The 21743-nt window shown below is 44.1% G+C and overlaps 2 protein-coding genes across 5 annotated transcripts in view; both read right to left on the bottom strand.

Annotated features, from left to right (window-relative positions):
• Positions 1-173: 173 nt before the first annotated feature.
• LOC119446032 (spermidine synthase) lies at positions 174-17873 on the bottom strand. Of its 3 annotated transcripts, none has more exons than XM_037710347.1 (9): positions 17702-17873; positions 16357-16489; positions 14735-14855; positions 13236-13328; positions 9005-9158; positions 7240-7323; positions 3667-3812; positions 1092-1214; positions 174-385 (listed from the first exon to the last, which is right to left on the bottom strand). In XM_037710347.1, the coding sequence occupies exons 1-9, from the start codon at positions 17856-17858 to the stop codon at positions 371-373; spliced, it is 1026 nt and encodes a 341-aa protein (XP_037566275.1). In that variant the 5' UTR covers positions 17859-17873; the 3' UTR covers positions 174-370. The 3 variants fall into 3 exon arrangements, with proteins under 3 accessions (XP_037566275.1, XP_037566276.1, XP_049519785.1); XM_037710348.1 differs by lacking the exon at positions 17702-17873 and adding an exon at positions 17096-17282; XM_049663828.1 differs by lacking the exon at positions 17702-17873 and adding an exon at positions 16643-16661.
• A 3089-nt stretch (positions 17874-20962) lies between these two features.
• The window catches only part of LOC119446027 (E3 ubiquitin-protein ligase Bre1), a 35427-nt gene continuing 34646 nt past the window's right edge, over positions 20963-21743 (bottom strand). For both annotated transcript variants that reach the window (XM_049663825.1, XM_049663826.1), the window contains exon 17: positions 20963-21336. In XM_049663825.1, the coding sequence (XP_049519782.1) occupies positions 21160-21336 (177 nt within the window). In that variant the 3' untranslated portion in view covers positions 20963-21159. The remainder of the gene's footprint in view (positions 21337-21743) is intronic.

Raw genomic sequence — 21743 nt, 5'->3', positions numbered from 1 at the left:
AAGTTGGCCAGTCTCCTTGATGCCAAAGTTGAGGATATCCGAGGACATGAATAAGTTGACCAATCAACAGAATTGTGAGATGTCCATATATGTGACATTTTAATACTTTTTTCCACATTAGGCTATGTACAGTCCAAGTTGTACACCCATCAAAGATGAGGTACAGGCAACGATTAGTGAACGTAAAATATCGCTTTATTCATTGCAGAACAAATATATAACATGGACGTATGCGGTGGTCCGAAATTTCCAAAGGTAATGCAGTGCACACAGAGTAGAAAAACGGCAGCTCCAAGTTTCAGCCACAGTTTCCAACTGCATGGCGCAAGGCAATCCTGCACCCGCATCTACTGGAATGTTGGTAGGTCACTCACTTGTACAGTGTCTGAAAAAGAAGAGGAAGACAGAGAAAAGAAGAAAGATTCATAGATGCCCACTGCGAGCACTTTTATGATTGCCACGTCCATGGATACCAGTGCTGATAGGCCCCAAGCTTTTATTTTACGTCAACTGCAGATCCTTTAACAAATAGAGTGCTAAATATTTTGTTTTGCTTTTCTTTACTTTATAACATTCATAGTTCTATGTGAACATAACCTAATATACAACGTGTCCCAACTATCGTGCAAGCCCTAAAAAAAAAAAAAAAAAGCAATGCCCTCTATGTGGATGAAACCAACTGTGTGTTGTTAGCACCAATCTGAAGAAGCGTCCAGTATTTTTGCTGCTGCTTTCCAGCTCCATTGTGACCTTGCAAACAGATCGTTTTCAACAAAATATATTGTGTTTTAAATGCAACAATTTGCAATGATTAAGCAGGTGCGCACAGGCTTACTGCCCTGCTGTGTACAGAAAACTACAATTGCTTGTAAATTTAGGAAGATAAAGCATTATAAATAGTGCTGCAAGAATGTCTGGATCCACAAGCATTAAGGTTACACATCATTTCCATGGCACATAGCTGAGCTAGCGCAGCGTCACAGTGCCCACGAGTCAGTAGCACCGCCATACCAATCAGTCCAAGTAGCAGCTTCCCTCTAGTGCATATGGTGTTTAGCTGGGCTTAGCGGCGTGTAGCACTCCGAACCAACCTGTTTCACAAATCGGGGCAGGGCCAGGGCTGCCTGGTGCACCTCAGGCGAGTAGTACCGGATCTTCATGTTTCGAAGTTGCTCCTCACTAAACTTGTGAAGTGGGTTGTGGAAGTCCGTGTCCTGCACAGCCACACCATCGACAGAAGAAACAACATGACTTCATTGCTGTCGCAAGGATGCACGAAGGCAAGCAAACTCTAAGGGATTGGCAAAGTGAGGGACACACCCAGGTATACAGTACATGCTTGTATGCTTAAAAACAATCACGTGAGGACAATACAAGAAGCAATAACTGCAGATATTTTGCTGAAAAGGTCATAGTAGTCTGCAATCCTACTCCACAGTGGCCTGCACATTCAATCACGACTGCATTACATGTCTGGTTCCAGAAAAAAATGTGTGAGGTACATGTGTTATAATAAACTTTTTTGTTTAAATAAAGTAAAGCATGCAACGGCCTATAGTGTGACTTTTGGTTTCTCCCATTAACAAAAGTGCTTACCGTATCAACTCGATTCTAACGTGCACTTTTTTTTTCTTGCAAAATGTACTAAAATATTATCTGTACATCATATTCCAGCACAAAATCAAAGCTACAATGGCAAGCCAATCATCATTGGCATTTATAGCATCTGTAATCTAATCCACACATTGCTGAAACTGCAAGAGCTGTGCTTCGTAATTTTGTTAAGCTGCTGTGGTCTGCAAGGCATTTAAGAAATGCGACATTTCAAAAGCCATTGACGGCAACGAAGATGATATGCTCTGGGTTGTTGATAGTAATAAGGAGGCTTCCAACGGTGAGAATGGGTAATGCCCACTTTACTGTAGCTTGGATGCAATTAATTTTGTTTTTCTAGGTGAGTACAAATCGCCATTACTCTCTCTCCGACTCTTATCATGTAAAAATGGTGAGCAAGCGAACAAGGGCACTGCATTTATAATTTCATTAAGTATGAAAACTGGGTTACGTGTTACGACCGAGGGCATTGCATTTTTAATTTCTTGCCTTGAAATACGGGCGCACGTTAGAATTGAAGGTGCATTATAGCTGAGTAAATATGGTATGCCAATGAGCGTTGCCAGTGCTAGCACGCAGCTGCTAGGACCAAGGCTGTAGAGGCAGCAACAAAGGTTGTGCAAAGAGCACCGTAGGAACCAGCCAACTAAACACGTTAGCCATTTTGCCATGGTTCAGCACAGCAGACTATCTACTTAGCAATGCAAAGGCTCATTTCACGTTTGTTATCAGTAATCTTTCTAGAAAACTACAAATCCTTTGTCTAGGCTCTAGTGCTTTAATGTTAGCTACCTTTTCTGCAAATGAAAATGTGCAATCAAAGCAATAATGCATAAGATCAAGGCCTTTGCGTACGGCTTCATAAAAAACTGCTTTGTTCCACTGATTATTCAAGCATTTAATTAAAGGGTTTGCAAAAGGCGTGTGCAAATATTTGACATTTTGAATTGAATGCGATGACACAAAAGAATCTAAGGGTCCTTGCTCTGCTATTCATATTCTATGTGAGAATTCTCTATTTGAGGTTGTCAAACATTTGCTTCTTTTCAAACATAATATATCACAGCACTTATTGGAGCCTACAGGCAGAAAGATTAAAAATTGAATTCTGGGGTTTTACGTGCCAAAACCACAACATATTTGTGAGGTATGCCGCAGTGGGAGAATCTGGATTAATTTCTGCTATCTGGGGTTCTTTAACGTGCACTCAATGCACGGTACACAGGCGTTATTGTATTTCGCCCCCATCGATTGTGGCCGCTGCGGCTGGGATTTCATCCCGCATCCTCGAGCTTAGCAGCGCAATGCCAAAGCCACTGTGCCATCACGGCAGGTCAAGAGAAAGATTGGTGCAAGTTACGACTGCTCTGAATGATTCTGCTGCTCGAGAGCTGCGCAGAGGCACCAGTTTTTGAGCAAACGCATGCATCAGATAACTTGTTTTCATATTTTTGAGTCATCCAAGGATGATGCGTCATCTTCAGATCACATACAAATTTGTCCTCTTAATTAAGACAAAGCAATTTATTATTTAGCCAGTCTCACCATGTCTCTTTCTGTCACCATAAAAGAATCTCTCTCTTTCTCTCTCCCTTTAAAACGCTGTTCTGTGCAGTAGTATTTCACTTGGCTACAATGAACACAATGCTCTTAACTACATTTGGAGACGTGCTGCTGCTTTTTTTTATTACTGTCATTGTCATGGTTCACCACATGTGATCACCTTTCACATACGAGCCTCTCAGTTGACCAGACATTCAGTTGGGAACCGCATTACAAGTGTCAAAATGCAAATAAGCCATTATTTTACCAAATACACTCCACACAACTTGTATATTTCACTTCATTTCTAAATGCCTCATATTCATCTGGAAATTTCACTATTCGAGCACCCATAGTTTGCATTCCTCTAGTAAAATGTCAGCCCAACAGCCAGACAAAACAAGCGGGCACACCAGTTCGGCTGAGGAGCATAATGCCTTAGACGAAACCCAGCCCAGTGTTGCGAGTGGTTCGACCCAATCTTTTACGCATGAGAGTCACAGAACTCACAGGTGACGTCGAGCAGAGCAGGAAACCGATCTGTCCGCTAGGGTAGGTGGGCGTGTAGATCGAGGCGTAGTTGACCACTGGGAACAGCGTCCGGCACATGTCCATCATCTCTTCAATGAGCTTCAGATCAAACCACATGGACTCGCCTGTTTTAACGAGAAGACATAAAAAGAAATCAAGTTGGCCATAAACATTTTAAAGTTGCCATGGTGAATTGCACTCATGAAAAGAGCAAGAAATGGGCAAACCTTCATGTCGAAACAAAGTCATGAGCGTTTTTCAGTCTGTTGCCACGTGCACACCCAAAAAATAAAATGCAATTTCACAAACACGATAGCACTTTTTTGCAACCATTATTTTAGCACAAAAAGTGCTAACATTGCCAGTTAAATAATGAATGAGTATCCAATGTCTATTCCATTTCTTTTATTGCAACTTCAACAACCAAGAAAACTGAGCAACTTTCAACACACTGGTGCTGTTACTGCTGATGACGCAACAGGCAAATTCAGCCTGCCAGTTATGGCCAGCAATGAACCATCTCTTGCATCTTTTTCAAAGATCTATAAACGTGTATCCTATATCATTATAGGATTACAGTTTAACTCATGGCCTGCCTTCACCCTTACCTCCCCATGCAATGTACACGCCCAAGTATGCTTGGGCGTGTACATTCAATTCAATGGCAAGGTGTAAAATGGCCTTCGGATTCCTAATTTTGGCTGGCCACTGCTCCTTTACTTTTTTGGATACCAATCAATAACTTTTCTCAAAACTCTTTGCACGTAAGCACACTTCAATGCTTAGGTGTCTGCAGATGGGTATTTGTAGTGAGCTCAAATTAGCATAACCCACACCCCCCGGCTCTTCAAGCCAAGAGCTAGTTTACAACCGTACACCAAAACATGTGCATGCTGCCAGTATCATCCTTTACGTGCAAACACCCCGTGACTGCACTAGGCAGCTGAGAGTCCCACATTGCGTCTGTTACCATTGTTAATCACTGTTGAGGATTATCAATGATTCCAGAGACCATGGCTTCTTCCTTGACTCAACTACCAGAGACTGTGGCTTCCATGCTGGGGTTTTCATACTTCCATCAAAATGTGGACTCAAATTTACACTATGTGAGTTAGGAGCTGCTAGGAGCCCCCCCTCCCATCCCCCCGTATAAATTCCCCCATCTTCAGTTCACTTGTACTTTGAGTCATGTGTCCTGAGCAATAGCTGAGAAATTCCCATTCACCCCTGTTTGATCTAGCGTGTACAGTATGGTTCACATTTAAAGGAAACACCTAACTCATAATAATGTGGACATAACTCATGATGCAGAGTAATTTAGCTGTATCAGAAAAAAAACTGTTTGATGTGAAGTATCAGGCAGCCATCTATACATACAAACACAGTGTACTGGCCTTCATATAAACTCTTGGCTGTACTAACCTGGCAGAGTACTAACCTGGTGTTCGCTGTTAGCCCTTTAACCCCCAAATTATTTCCGAATTTTTTTAAAGTAGTCATCATTTCCTCTATGTTATTCTGATTGTGAAAATATATTGCTTGATTGGTTTTTGGTTAAAATTAACATAAAAATAAAAAAGCTGCTCTTCCGAGCAGCTTTCTGTCAATGCCGACCGTAACACGGCTTTGGCAGCAGGAGCAGGACAACATCGGGCTGAACGAGTGTGACTCGTCATTGGCAACATTGGCACAGCCTCCCATGACAACTACAGCTCGCAATTGGGGGTTAAAGGATTAGAGTGGGCCATACTGTACGCCTGACAGCTGCCAGTTCAATGTGGAGCCTGCTGCCCAATCCCATGTGACACTATTTTCTGGTGTACAAAAAGTGCAAGAGGAGCAGACTCCCCTCGCTTTTGCTGCAACCTCTCGCTTGCAGTGTCTGAGGTATGCAGGCACATCCATTTCTCTTGAGAGATTTACTTTCAACACTCTCTGCTACAGCACTGTGGGGACACCTGGTCCAACACCAAACTGACCAGGGCAGGCCCATTTGTGATGAACCTGTCTGTTAGCCCAATGTGGCTGAGCATAATTTTCGGGAGCTTTCACCCATAGGCCACAACTCACCACCAACCCAATGCTTGTAGTCCCCGTGTTGCGCCTGCCCTCATCCAAATCAGGGCATAAATCCCCTTCGCTGACACGAAAGCCGGCGCCTTTCTAGTGTTAAGTCCCTGTCACGGAGCGGCATATTTTCAAATGGTTTGGACGCTGATTAACGACACGCCGAATTACGAGCGTCAAAAACGTGGGCTCCTGACTGTGCAGCGTATAATGCATTCGACATCGACATGCCGAATTACGGGCGTCAAAAGCGTCGTGGCCGCTCAGGCTGCCATCTCGATTCCAGACGCGACACGCTGATTACGGACCCCCAAGTGTGCGTGTACGGCCACGTGGTAGTGCCGGGCTCGACCTTGGCCCTTGACATTGGGAGAGAGGATAATCTGCGGTTCTTCGTCCATAGTGAAAGGGCGCGGCCAATATTGTTGGGAGCTAAGAGCACTGAATTCGGAGAACGCTACATAGCGGCAGTTTCCCTACCTAGGGAACTAGGGAAAGGAGAGGCTATTTAAGCGCATGTTTTGGGCCCTGCTGATTAGTCTGGAAGCTGAACCCATGCGCTGCTGAGAAGCCGTCGGGGGGCTAGTGCCGTCCAGTATCGCCTGGGCCGCCTGGCCACGTCGGAACTCCGAGGAACTTGTTGACGTACGAGACGTCAAACCAGCGTCTGCAACGAAGCTCACGGTAGTTCACCTCAAGTTAGCTCAACCTGCTTGAGGGAAGTCGTCAGATCTAGACTCCCGGGAACCCCAGCTCAGCAATTCGCATCCACCTCGACAAGATCGGACCGCCAGCCTTCTTCGGGAAAGCTTTGTGCACCGACTTCCACGGTTTATGGACTTGCTGCTGCTGCCCGGCAATGCGTACGACATCGTTTGTTTTCTTTTGAACGTTGATTTCTTTTGAACTTTGTTTAGTGAAATGCTGTTAGGTGTTATTCTTGTATATTTGATCCGCGCCATGTTTCATATGTATATGTACTGTTAATTGCTCGTATTTAATTGGCTTCATCATTGTGTGATACTAAGTTCAGGTGTGTTAGTCTCTCTTGTGTTTTCTTTATTATTGTATTTTATTAATCTGTGTGTATTTATCAGCAGATAAATATCTTGTTTTTTTTGTTTACTCCCGACTCTGACTCTTTTCACTGTGCTCGCTTGCGTACGGAACGACCAACCAGCTTGTCTACCCCGTCGATCGACTTCGCGCCGACGACGAATCGGGGACAGCTGTGGCAGTCCCCTTCGCTGACGCCTTTCTAGTGTTGTAGAGTACGCACAAGCTACATGTCTCTCATTAAAGACCACAGCTAGCCAATACTGAGCAGATTAGCCCATAATCCCAACATACTATGTAAACCTCTGAGCAAGCTGATATAGCAATTTCAATAAGGCAATTTCAATATAGCGACAGACTACTTTACGCTTATCAGCATGAGCAGATTTTACTCGGCCACAGTGAGGGTAAGGTGCACAAAAGAGTTACCTTGAGAGCAGAGGATTCCACCTGGCTTGAGAATCCTCTTGAGTCCCTCATAGTATGGCTTCTGGAACAGAGCTTCTGCTGGGCCTGGGCATGCAAAACATTGCAGAAGTGAAGAATGAATAGGGGCTACCTATCTGTAATTAAGTCAATGAAATCGTGTGAGATGTCACCTAGTGATGTTCATTCACATGACTTTATTGAAAAGGCATTTCAGCAGGGGGTGGAGAATTAAAGCAATAACAAAGAATGAAAAAGCACTAAACGACATTTTTTAATGATGTCACAGCTGTCTTATGAGATGGGGGTGCCCACTCGTCATACTGGCAGAGAAAAGTGCATTATGTTAAGAGTTACTTGCTAGGCTTGCTCTTTATCTGCAGCCTATGTTGATTGATTGATTGATTGATTGATTGATTGAAACATCTTGAACACAAAGTATATGAAAGACCCCATAACAAACAGCTGCGTGACGACCTAGTATTCTTTAACACATACCCAAAGTTCAGTACAAGAGCGTTCTTGGAGTCCGCCTCTATCATAACATGACTGCCATGGTGAGTAAGTGCGAATTTATACACTGCAAATGTAGTGCATGGCTACATGTGGTCCATGCATAATACATACAACCTATTTTATGATGAGACAGCATTAAAAACAAATAATTCATTTGTTAGTCTGTACCACGTTGATCAGTTCCACTGCTCAGACTTGTTTAGACTACGATGCAGTCGTCCCGACTGAAGCATGCGGGCTCTGTTTACTTCAAACATTATATGAACAAATTCTCAGTGCCTGTGGAGTTCAAATTAGAGGCAAACTACAACAAAATTCTCAACCAGATAAAAAGCCTACTTTTAGATGGTGTATATATAGGGCAACTTCTGCGAAAAAATTTAACGTTCCAAATATGAGTTGATGCATCACGAAAAGTTCACAAAAACAGACAATTTTGATGCCGAAGCTAAAATAAACGGCACCACCATTACTTCTAGTTGGAAATGATGCAGGGTGAATGGAACGTTCAGAACCAGTGCGGTGCATGAGCATGATCTGCAAGAGTGGGTGGCACTCACAGCACGCTGAAAATTCATATTAAACATGTAACGAAGCAAAAACACAAAAATAAATGAACAAAAGCTAGAAAAAAAATGACAACACAGCACTGAATTTTGTCCCTGTTCATTTGCTCTCTGTTATACATTTAAAATGAATTTACCAACCCGCCCACCTCGCCACCTTGCATCAGTACACTGAAGATATTTGAAGCCTTGTTCTGGAGAGCGTGTCATATATGCTTATCACAAGATGCCTGCGTCATCTGCTAAGTTGCTATTTATAAGCTGTTAATAAGGAAAATAGACAATTGCCAGCCCTGAAAGCTTTGCCAAGATTGCTGCGATAATATATATATATTCTACTCATTTATAGCCAATTTAACCAGAGGGCAATTTTACTGTGGTTGACCTTTAATGAGGCACCGCTATAGTTGAGTTGCACTAGATTATATTTTATTCACTATCTGTGTTATTTCCGAATGCTGTGATGTGCAGTTACCAAATTAAGTTAATTCAAAGGTACCCCTCTTATGTCGCATGTTCTTGCATTTTTAGTGTGTCATGCTAAAACACTTAATAAGGTCATACTAACATGACAAGCTTTCCTCCCCTGTTGACAAACTTGCAGGATATTAGCATCAAAATAAAATAAAAACTGCAAAGCACAGAAATAATTCGACTCGGTGCTAGAACAAGGCAATTAATCTCACCAACAGGATCAGAGGAGTCTGTGATGACGACATCAAACTTGCGTGTTGTTTCTTTGATAAACTGGAAACCATCTCCTATCTTGAGCTCCAATTTCGGGCTCTTGAAGCCCTCAGCCATAAAAGGAAGGTACTTTTTGGAGACCTCCACAACTTTCTGTGCAAATGTAAAAAAAAAAAAAAAAATGTACCGAAGTTATGATGTACATCCACAGAGAAAAAAAGCACAGTGACCACAAGTAAAAAATAAAAAGGGCCATCAACGCAGAACTTCGATGCCACTGTTAACAGCAGTTGCTTTCCCCCTGCTTGCATTTTGCAGCATCTTGTTCTCATGATTTGTTATTACTACTCATCACTGTGATTACCTTGCTGCAATGGTAACCACATGTGTAGCCCAAAGTCAGATGGGGAACCAGCTTCTGTCGTTTACAATGATGTTGCAGTTATGCCTCAGTAATTTTTTTTTTTTTTTACCAACTGGCCTTAAACAGTTTACGTATGTAATATTGTAAATCTGCCCTTCTAGTTCCCTAGAGTATAGCCACATTATATAAAAAATACATGCACACATTTGGATCTGTCAAAATTGTTTTTAGGTTCCACTACGTTAGTGTCGCTTGCTGGTTTCCTTTCGAGACCACTTTCAGTATGACAATACTGAATAAAATGTTCAACATAGAACCAAGCTTTGTCGTACTAGTGATACTAGGTTGTAGCTTCACGAGGTGAGTGAGACATGAACAAGGATTCCTGAACAACAACAATACCAAAAACACACTTTAATTAGGCTCAGTAGCCATCAGCTGCTCGGTCAATGCCAATTGAAGAATGCTCCCATTTATATCTTCCAAAACTATGCAATGCCACCTGGCAGAATCTTGATGCAATGACAACATAGCCTCGACAATGGCACCTAACGACACCACAGTGACCTGAAAATACAGGAAGGCTGAAGAAATATGCTTGCACTGTGGGTTTCTTTATTGCTACAGAAGAGTAGAATTTTGAGCCAGTTGGTGATGCATATCTGAGTATGGTGAAATGCAACAGACGGGACAAAGTAAGGCGAGATAAACGGGACAGGTGCTTGCTAATTATTGATAATTTTAGTGATTCGTGAATGTTACGAGTGCTGAAGGAATTCTCAGACGACCCACCTGCAGGTACCTAAAGCAACTGCAGGGGTTGCGTAACGTAGCTAGCTATGTTCTGTGGCATGGGTTGAGTTGATGGACACATAGACATGCCGACAGGTGAAAGAACCCATAACAACTACCTCTATAAAAGGGGTACACAGCTTATAGAAGAGGTGCAATAATCCAAATTTTTGTGAGGTGTGTCATTTAAATACTGTGTGCACCAGTATGTGTAAGTAAACTGAACTTTGCATAGATTGATTGCAGCACACAAATTGGACACTTATTAGGTATTTATGAAAGGCAGAAGTGTTGGGCAGGCATCCTGAGAAAACAATATAAAATCTAGGCAATGCTTCAGCAAAAAGCTCAAAATTTAATTACTTCCATATCACTGTACGTAACATCAACCATTACTCTTGCTTATTTTAGGTTGCAAAGTATGCGGACGAATGAATACAGTGTAGACCGCTTATAACGTACGTCGCCGGAGTCGTGAATATCTGCACTATAAGCAGTACCGCACTATAACCAAAACAACGATTTTCAAGCCCTGCACACGTATGCAAAACATGTAGACCAAGCAGCTGCGCGTATCCGAGAATCGAAGCATGCGACTGGGTTTTTTTTGCATCCGTTTAAATTTATGAACGTTCAAAGGTTATTGTCCAAGTACCCACTATCTTTGCATGAAGCAGACAAAGTAATAATTTTTTTTTTAATGTCTCAGTTTCGCTCGAAAGGCGAAGCATCAATTGCGACAGCAAATTAGTAGAGAGCTATAAGGAGTAGGGATAGTAGTTTTATTGGCTGCATAAGCTTGACACATTTGCTTACTAACTGAATTAACAAGCATGGTGTCAACGCGCACAAGCAAACATGAATAGACTCGATGACCGCAGACAACAAACGCGGGCGTGGGGAAACGCAGCCACTGCAGCGAGCGAAGGTTCATGCATCGCTTCAACGGAAACCGAGCGGTGTACGCACGGCGCATACAAAGGTCAGAGCCGTGTGAAGATCGAATTCAAGATACGGTGTGCGCGACAACTCCGACAGCCGGCACAGGCGCAAATGCATTTGTTGGCAGAGTAGAAGCCGCCCCACCCCCCCTTCCTCTCGTGCTGTCTTCCCGCTTTGCTTCTTTTGCGTGGGAGATTGCGTCGCCAGTTCCCCTTGCACCCGGTTGCAAGATACGCATTTGATGCCGCAGCACAGCGTCGCACCCCCCTCACTCCCATACCCCCACGGCCTTTCGCGCGATGGAAGTCACGTTTGCCCTCCGTTGTGTGTTCACTTTTCATGAAGGCGCTCGTCCCCTGCGCGCTTTCACTCGCACATATGGCGCGCGGCGACGATTTTATCGCCCATGGACTCATGCTCCGCATCTCATGCTCCTCCTCCGCCTCGCCCTCGTTGATATCCTCTCCCATCGGTGGACGCACCTCGTTGAGAAGCATGCTCGCTACTGCCCTTGTCGGCGAGATTTTCCCGCAGAAGCCGCGTTATAACCAGTATTTTGTCTCACGCGGCTGCACTATAAGCGGTATGCGTACGCATGGAGTGCTATGAGAAAATTAATGGGAGTCTCAAAAGACCGTACTATATCCAGTCCTGCACTATAAGTGGTTACATTATAAGTGGTCTATACTGTACAAATTTGTCACTAGCTAGACCCATAACACTCCCGGTACCACTATTTTTAAGCTGAGTGTTGGGCTATAAGGCTAGGGTGTGAGGCAGAAGGTAGAGCAAAAAACTGATATACTTGCATCATAATTCACTACTACCTAGTACCCATAGCAAGACACACAAAGAAGAAGAAAGAAAGGGGAATACGAACAGAATAAAAATAGTTTGCAAAAGATAGACTATCTGAAACACTTCAAAACCAGTAAATCCAACAACATATGAAAGTACTCCTTAAAGGGGCCCTGAACCATCCCTCGGGCTCGGTGAAATAACAGTCTGTGGGTAGCATACACTGCTGTGCACATAACAAAATTAACAAGTTTTGTTGCCATATGCCATGCATGGAGCTCACAAGCGGAGCACGAAGTCACCTTTCTCTCAAACGCTCTCTTTTCAACAGAAGCCATGATCCTCACTCTTTTCTGTGCACTTTATTTCGTAATAAAGCACATTCCAATACAGGGCTTCTATTGGTAGCTGCGGTCGGCTACGTAGCGTAGATACCGCGGCCGTCGCGGGGTGCCGCCATGAGTTCACTGGCCAAGCGCACTGCGGCTCGCTGAGGGCAACCGCGTTTGACTTAAGTTTAGCGTGTAGTAGGCTGCAAAATCGGAAGTCATGGTGTCTATGTTAACATCCAATATGAAATTTTAACTATGTGCCACAGTGACATTGAGAAGACAGAGCGTTGTGGCCACGCCCCACTCCGCCGCAGCCTTCACAGGGCAAGGCATTGAAGAAGGAAGGGGGAGCACAGCAGAGGCAGTGTTCGATTGCCAATAACTCCACTTCTGATGAACGCATTGAAGTACTTTTTGCCACAAGGTATTTCCGAAATAGCCTATTTTCACTTCTGCACTTCTCCGCTTCGATAAAAAGTGGTTCAGGGTCCATTTAAGTTATGTAGTCTGCCTGTTTTCCTGTCCAGGTATTATACTAGCATCACTACCAGCCAAATTGCACTTTTTTTTTATCTCTTATGCCTGTGTGCAGCTATTTTTTCCCACCCAAAAGATCTATATTCTCGTTTTCTCTCCTTCAGAGACTGACATCTCAAGCTTATACTACCTACCAATATAGCTATGAATCATGACCTCAACACACACCTGCCTCGAACACATTTTGAAAAAATATTTACTGCTCTGCACTACAACAGGCAGCCTTTGCTAAAAAAAAACATATGTACTAGTGATTATGATTTTACTAAGCCATGTGGCTGTTCCCACATGGCATGAGAAGAATCTAAAGAATGAGCAGAATTGCCTGCCTCCTTAGCGAGCTCTTGGGCAGCAGAATAAGGGCTCCACTACACACGCTGATCGTTGCTCTCGCAATGCGTACGGAGGTTCACACATTTTTTACAAAAGCGCTGCATAAGCAGTGGGCAGTCATGCAAACCTCACCTCATCAATCTCGCACTGCGTGACCGAGACTACGCTGGGGTGCTTGACCACTTCCCGTGCCACGCCGCCATCACCTCCACCGATGATCAGCACCTGCACAATACATTGGCATCAGTGTGCAGTCCGCAATGGTCAGCGTTCATCACCCTCTAGAATGCTACGTGTGATTATAGCACCAGTACCCCCCCCCCCCCCAAATTCAGAAAAAAGACAACCGCAATTAATTATCATGCATTCCGCAGGGTCAACTGTGTGCCAAAAGTGTACATGTTACTTTGTCATACAACTCTACACTTGGAGAAGACCAGCAGGTTTTGTAGGTGTCAAAGTGTTCAGGGTTGTCAGACAGTGCTGATCACAGAATTGCAAGAAAGATGACTAATCTAAGCAGGCCACGGTCACTCTTGGGTATTACTAAAACATTGGGTACGACATATGTATCCCCCCCCCCCCCTTCCCCGCCCTTATTTCAGGCATGCAGAGGAAGAACACAGAACGTGTAGCTCCTTCCCTAGGGCACATTGTTAAATTATGTGGCACCTCACTTTGCATGCAGCTGTTCACACTTGAAAGAGAAAAGAATTCAACCTGGAAGACTAGTACGGCTGTTTATCCAATAACACAACGATAGTGAACACAGCCGACAGCTCCTCGGTGATTTTTTTTCCTCTTAGCATGTATAGCTAAAAAGCTTTCTCCTCATGTGAAACACGCTGTGGAATTTTGTAGCAAATTATGACATGAAGGCACTTGAGTGCAGAATATAAGATGTACACTTTCATTTACAAGATTAGAATCTGAAAATTAAATTACAGAATTTAATTCACATGCTGCACACCGGGCTATGAGAGATACCACCATAGGGGCCTCCAGATAAATTTAGGCTGCCTGGGGTCCTTTAATGTGCATCCAGAGCATGGTACATGAGCATTCTTGCATTCTGCCTATGTTGAAACAACGGGAATCCACTACTTGTGCCCAGAAACACAATCTCAAAGCCACAGAGCCACCGCAACAAGTATATCTGAATCTCAACCAGAGAATCCCAGCGGGACTCTGTGAACGACCATGCTGCCACGGTGTGAGGCACTGCTGTGGTGAATGCATTTTGAGCTTTCTTTTTGCTTCCTCATTAAATTCACGAGCACAAATAAACATCCAATCTTCTGCATCATACAAAATTCTCATTCACTAATGGTGCGGCCTTAGTGGGAACTTCATAAAGGCATTAGTGGGATTAGTGGGAACTTCATAAAAGTGGTGATGAGGGTGGGATGGCAAGCTCATGCTTTTCAGCAACGCCTATGATTGAACAGATTCGGATCACAGCCAACAGCCATCCGAGTATGAAAACGAGATAGAGAAATGCAGCAGATTCATTTTACACAGGAAACACTAATACCTGTCGACACAAAAGCATGATGTGCAAAAGCATGATATGCATTGATGTGCAAGACACGTGAGCGAAGGTAAAAAGAAAGAGGTGCAGAGAAGCTCACGTCTTTGGGGTCTGGGTGGCAGTTGAGGGGCAGGAATGTGATCATCTCCTGGTAGGAGAACTCATCCCGTTCTGTGCACTGGATTGCATTGTCCAGGGCCAGCACAGTCCCAAATGACTTGCTGAAATGAGAGGCATGCACATCTATCACATCTTTGATTGTTCCTTTAACTATACAAATATTCATTACATGCACACCCTATGAAAATGGTACATTTGTCAACAAGCAAACATATGTTTGAGACGCATATATATTTTGCCAGCATTTAAATGCATATATGAAGTTCCACCTGGTACACCACATCAATTAATGGTTTTTTAAACTATTTATAAGATTTAACAATCCAAAGCAATTAACACCAAGACCAATAAAGGAGTTGTAGTGGAGCACTGTATTAATTTTGATCATCTGGGGCCTTTAACTTGTGTGCAAATCTATGCACTGTACATGCACATTTCTCCATTCTGCCTCTGTCATGTCGCCATGATGGCCAAGGAATCGAACCTGCGACCTGATGCTCTGCAGCAGAATGTCACTGCCACTGAGGTAGGCCTGGGTACCCGGTACCAATCAGGGTTAATGGTATCCTTATTGTTAATGAATTTCTGTGCCTCAGTCTGGTTTTTCTGTGGATTAATTAGAAAAATAAGCAAGTGATGCCGAAAGTGATGCTCTAAGTTGGACAGTTACGGGCAGTTCGGGCATTTAATGGAGACTACAAAAGGTTTATATCATTTTGCCTAAATCACATGCAACTTATTGCACGTGTTACATCTAATGCCTCCTGGCAAACAGCTCCTGTGAAGTCCATCAGTGTAGAAATTTGGGCTTGTTGGTGTAACATTTTGCAGTTCTTTCTCGTAGTGCAAATGGCACAAGAATGTAGAAGAACAACAAAGACCCACACAAGACGCTAACTTCCAACAATTTTACTTGCGGGAAGGACGCCACCTTTATACCCTCTTTTTTTCACAAGCATTTGTCTACTGACAAGCTAACAGAGGCACATGATAATATGTATGATAGCCTACGCAGGATGGCTTTCCAGCAATTTACTGTCACCAGTGCAGATGCGTTCCCCGCTTTAAAGATACAGATATTATTATCTGTATCTATCGGGAGAAGCAAATGCGAATTAACTCATCTTATCATTGAAAGTGCTCACATTGAAGAGTTTGACGGTGCTTGTGCTAGCAAATTGTCTTTTTCACTATCAAAGAAGGAGTTGGAATTCCTGCGCATGCGTCAAACATAATAGTTATTGCTTAGTCCGCAAGTGTGTTATACTATCATATGCCTCTGTTAGCTTCTCAGTAGGCACATGCTTGTGAAAAAAATTAGGGTTTAAAGCGGCGTCCTTCCCGGAAATAAAATTGTTGTTGAAAGTTAGCGCCTTGTGTGTGTCTCTGTTATTCTTCTACATCCTTGTGCTATTTGCGCTACAAGAAAATACTGAAAAGAGCTCCTGTGAACTCTCTAAAGCTACCTACAGCCGCCATGCACTTGAACTGCAGTCATATTTATGTGCACAGCGACAAAACCCGCGAGCTGTCATGTCATTTACAGTACACTGCTTTAAACTGCAACAAAGTTAACATATCTGCAGCAAAAGTAATCCTTACCTCTTAAAGACAAGGATGTCTTGGTAGTTGGAACGCTCTTGGTGAAGGATCTTTTCAACATCCACAGACAGCACGGGATTGTTGTTGGTGTTTACAATCTCGGTGAACCACCCTTCCTTCAAAACATTCATACCTGTGCCCAAAACAGAGAACAAAGTTTACTTTAAACTTTGCTGATGCACATTGCATATGTAATGTAAAAGTTCCTAGCAACACACTGCAGTAAACTTTTTTTTTTAATCTCGTTCCTGAGGTTTGATAAAGCCTCGCGATAGCAGATGCATACCGGCGCAGAGAAACCAACGCTACAAAACCAGCAAGAGACAAGCGCGCTCGCTCCTTTTCACGCGAAACGATCACGATCCACAGATGTCGCAGCGCCGACCACGCCTTCCGTCGCGTCGTTACGTCAACAGATTCGTGCTTTTCTCGATCACAACGGACGTGTCTCGCGCATATGACACCGTTCCGCACCATTCATGCAGCTGGTTACAAAAGATGTTGCATAAAGCAATTGTGCACCGGCGCTGTCTGATCAACCTGCTTTGGAACGGTCAACAAAATTTTCGTGTCGTCCATCGTTACCGGACGGCGCACACACGACCCGTAACGACGCCCGTAGGAGTGAATAGACAGAAAAATTTACGATCCCGTGACGAAAGCACCAGCACCCGGCTGCAATTAAGGTAGTATATTTGTTTTTCCTCCTGGGGCCGCTTCGTCCTGGGCGTCCACTCACTGCTTTGTTGGTGTCGAGGGCGTGCGGCAGGTTGACCGCGGCAACAGAGATGAGATAGGAAGGCTCCGTAACGCAATCACCGGTTAATTGCGAATAAACCGTTTAAATCGATGTCAACCGGTGAACGTAAGCACGCCGGTGTTTCGGTGAAACCAGACGGACCGCGACAGGCAGCAAACGGAAACACGTGCACGCCCGTTTTTCTTCACGTTTCCGCTTCGCGACGCTAACGCCGCGGGCGGTACCGTCCGTTTCACCGCGCGCGAGCGCGCCACGTGCGATTAGGTTCACGCGTGCCTCTAGTACCTCTAGTGCCTCTGCGATGTGATTATGCATCTGAACAGATCGTTAACTTGTAAAATCGCCTTGCCTTCACTCATTACCTCGTATGCGCGATCGGGTGACGAGAAATCACCTGCGCACAGCTATGGGCGCGACGACGAACGATTTCTAGCTGCAGTTGTGCATGATCGTTCCGCCGTTGCCCGTAATCTCGCATTTGTTAAACATTTTAGACGTTTCTTAACTGTTTAATAATCAACGGATGCAAACGCGCGCTAAACGTAGACGAAAAAAAAAAAGAACAGAAAAATTTGACTAACTTACGGGCCATGGTTGGGCTAGATGACGATCGAGTCAGCGACTCTGTCGTACTGCCTCCACTAGCATAGAACTGTTCAGTCAAGCGAGCGGAACAAGTGAGAGTGTCGCGATTGCACACGTAGCCGATTAGATACCGGATGCGCCACAACTGCAGGGCCATATCGAGTGCTCTGCGGTCTGATATAGTAACAAGTGTGAGGGGCTTATCGGAGGATTCCGCCGACCCCGCGCCGCCTCCATTTACATTGAAGAGCAGCGTATCAGTTAACTTCTAAAAGAAGAGAGGACTAAAAACATCATGCTGCTACAGAATAGCTTCTAAACTCCATATTGTTGATTCGTCGCATGGTACTGAGAAACATTAACAAAAATATATATTGGTGGCAATGTTCGTTTGGTGGAGATCTTGCGCTGTTATCATTTTCCATGAAGATGCAGTATTTAAGTCTTTGCAAGTGTCCAGTTATTAAATCAATATCCAAAAATCATGATTAGTGAAATGGCATATGTTCTCTTCTTCCAACTGAAGTTTATAGTGAGCACATTACTATGGCAAAAGTTGGTGTAAAAATGCTGGCAAACGCTGTCTAGAATTACACCTAGAACACAACTATGGAAAGTGGCAATGAACCTATACCATAAAACTGCCATGTTGAAAAGTACACAGCTGTTGTGCAACATTACAAAGACAGCACTGTACCTCTGTGAGTAATACGAATGGAACTGCCCAAATTTTCATCCAATGAGCCACAGCAGATTAACACACCTATGCCAAAGACCAAAGTATTTCCCCGAGTCTAAATGTTCAGTGAAAAAATTACTTGGTGCATGTTCATGTCATGATATCAGGCATGCCAAGTAACCACATGATACAAATATTAACCACTCAGAAATAACTTAAGCACTCTACCGTGTACTGAGGCTGTAGAATGCACTAGACAGTAGACTGGAGGCTCAGCAAAAGGCTGCAAGGCGGGCAGTGCTTTCAGCCATGCTCAAGCTGCTATGCAGCCAAATGACGCAAAACGTTTACAATGGGAGTAGAACATGAACAGTTCCTTGCATGTACTTGGACATAAAGTGAAATTGCATGCATCATGTCTCAATGTATAGCATTTCACTTAAACGTTTCACGAAAGCTTCACTTAAATTTATTCCAAAAAGTGTGTTGGGCCTACCATTTGCTTTCTTTCCTTCCCTGTGGCTAAAGTCTTCCCTGTTGGGCAGCTCTAAGTACTGAGACTCTTGAAGTAACTGCCTGGGCACGAGGTGCATTAACTGGAATTGAATGTTGTGGATGTCTACTACACGAGTGTACAGCAAAATCTTGACAATAGTCATCCCTCGACAATTCACTTTTCCCACTAGCATACATGTATACATAAACAGCAGTTCAGGCAAATTGGCAGTCCCTGCTCTTTAATCAATTGGTCCAAACTAAACAAGACAGACACACACAGTACATATCCAGCATACACCATGCATGTGTACTGTACGCATCTTCTTTATTGTCTAGTACCAACTTATTTTTGAAAACTACTGGTACATTAGTGAAATATGGTCTAGCATGTTCACAGTGTGTCCTGCCTACTATGCTTCCATTCATGTTCACTTGTAAAAACATATGTATCGTTCTTGCAGCTTGGTCAATGATAATTTGCAGGGCCTTTTGTGTGGAGTGACTTTCTAAGAGACGGCAGCATTTTGATTGTGCTGAATTATTTGGTGTTGTTAGAATGGCCTTATATTTGAACCATACATTACCAATCTGTAAAGGCTGTAGAGGCGCGATACATGTACAAATGCTATAAGGGCCCAAGATGTAGAGGGACATGCCTGGCAAAACTCGCATAGCAGAGCACAAAGTTGCTAATGCATACCCAGGCCGCTATATTGTAGCAATGTTTTTTCCGATGCTAATGCCTTTTCTCACTTTGTCAGTGCTCAGAGCAATGCTCCGCCCGCATTATCATCGAGATCAGCTGGCTGTGAGTGGTGGGTGATAAGACTGGCATAAAATCGAGCAGAAGGCATCACTACAAAATAGCGGCCCTAAACTGCAACATGTTTGGGATGGGACCACATGTATCAGACAAGCACCAACAAGTGCAATCAGCATTTCATCGTTTGAACACTGACCAGTGCTACCATTAATTGGGAAAATGAATTGGGAAGAGTCTATCACTGGACTGTTCTGAAAATCTATCAGACATTTCTTTAGAGAACATCCTGGTACAGGACAAAAGACCATGATTCAGCTTATATGCCAAGCAGCCATGTACAGAGCCTCATGCCCATTTTCACAGTGCAGTCTTAGTTTGACGACATGACCCACCGGGGTGGCTCAGTCAGCCAAGGTGTTGCGCTGCTGAGAACGAGGGAGCGGGATCGGATCCCGGCCGCAGCGGCTGCATTTCGATGGAGGCGAAGTGCAAAAACGCCCGTGTGCTTGCGTTGTAGTGCACGTTAAAGAACCCCAGGTGGTCAAAATTAATCCGGAGCCCTCCACTACGGCGTGCCTCATAATCAGAACTGGTTTTGGCACGCAAAAGCCCAGAAAGAAGTTTGACGACATGAAAGCCCTTATCTGGCATGGTCTGTAGGTTAGGTCTCGGCCACCTGACTGTCCTACGTATCAGGCTCAAGATGGACCTAGGACTGTATTGCATCGCTACCAGACGGGCATGCTACATACAAAACATTGCTTCACATGGACAGTGACGTGCCATTACAAATATTTGCTTAAACACTGACGCAATGTGCAATATTTTGCGAGCTGTTACCATCACCAATTCACAGTTAAGGAAAACCTAAGTTTTTGAAAAGATTGTTCAGTCAGAAAAAAAGATGCTGGGCAGCTCATGCGTGTATGTATATTTTACGGTTTCCAAGACAACTGTAAGCCCTATTCCCAGTTAGGTAAGCTGTAGAATATGTAGACAATGTTTCATTTCCAAAATATTCGGCAAACTTCAATTCAGTTAGCTTCCAATAAGACACTATTTGCATCTCCTTTTCACATGTCTTTAGTGCATAATGGGGTGTGCTGCTGTGGGCAGGTTCTGCCCGATCCAACTGTTCCAGCCTGCCAGCTAAGCTGGCAGTTCTTCGCTCTGGTGACATAAGTATTCACTCCAGAAATCTGCAATGCCCTGGGCACGGCACACAAGGGACGACAACCCGGTGACAATTTACTAAATGCACACGCATCCTCCTCCAGCAGCAACACCTGCAGTGCAACAAAATCACCCGAGACGACGGAAGTGCACGAAACAATACGCTCTTTTATTGTACACAATGAGAAACAAGTCAGACCGAAGAGTTAAAATTAAGAACAACCAATGTGTCTGTGACAGTGGTGAGGGATGAGGCGGTGGTGGCGGCGATGAGAGGACAACCCCGAGGAAGAGAATAACGTCAGACGAGGAGGAGGAGGAGGGAGAAGGAGGGGGTGCACAGTCTCAGGTGAGGTACAACCGGTGATAGTCATTTGTGCCGAAGGGAGCGTTGCACTTGGGGCACTTGCGCTGGCGGGTCTCGTAGCGTGTCTTGAGGCAATCGTAGCAGAAGACGTGGAAGCACTTGATGAGCACCGCGTCCTTGCGTTTGACCTTGCAGGAGGGACAGGTCAGTTGCTCCTGCAGTGAAGGAAGGGTGAGCCCCCAGCTAAGCTGGCATTTTCTTTTAAACACAAATCTATAGGCATCCTTGAGGGGTAAAGGGAAAAGCTACAGTACCAAGTGCCATGCAGAAGCAACCTGCTAAAGCTCATACCACTGCATGAAGTAATTAGTGCAGCTGGACAAAAACAAGGACAAAAGCGAACATATTTATCTTGAGGGTGTCATTCGTGCCTGCTTTCTTGTTTGCCGCAGTTAAAACAATGTTTCTGTTTTCATTGCATATGTTAGCCAGTTCTCTGCAGCACTCTGATATGGAATTGTGCAAACAAAGAGCACCAAGCCAACGTGCTCTTTTGCATACCAATTTGTGCCTCGGTAGGTAAGGTCAGTTTCTCAACGACAACTCAGTACTAAGCAAACAA

Source organism: Dermacentor silvarum, chromosome 3 (genome assembly GCF_013339745.2).
Source record: "Dermacentor silvarum isolate Dsil-2018 chromosome 3, BIME_Dsil_1.4, whole genome shotgun sequence".
In the NCBI taxonomy this organism is placed as follows: domain Eukaryota; kingdom Metazoa; phylum Arthropoda; class Arachnida; order Ixodida; family Ixodidae; genus Dermacentor; species Dermacentor silvarum.
The sequence above is the reverse complement of the archived record's forward strand: the minus strand, read 5'-3'. Positions and strand labels throughout refer to the sequence as shown.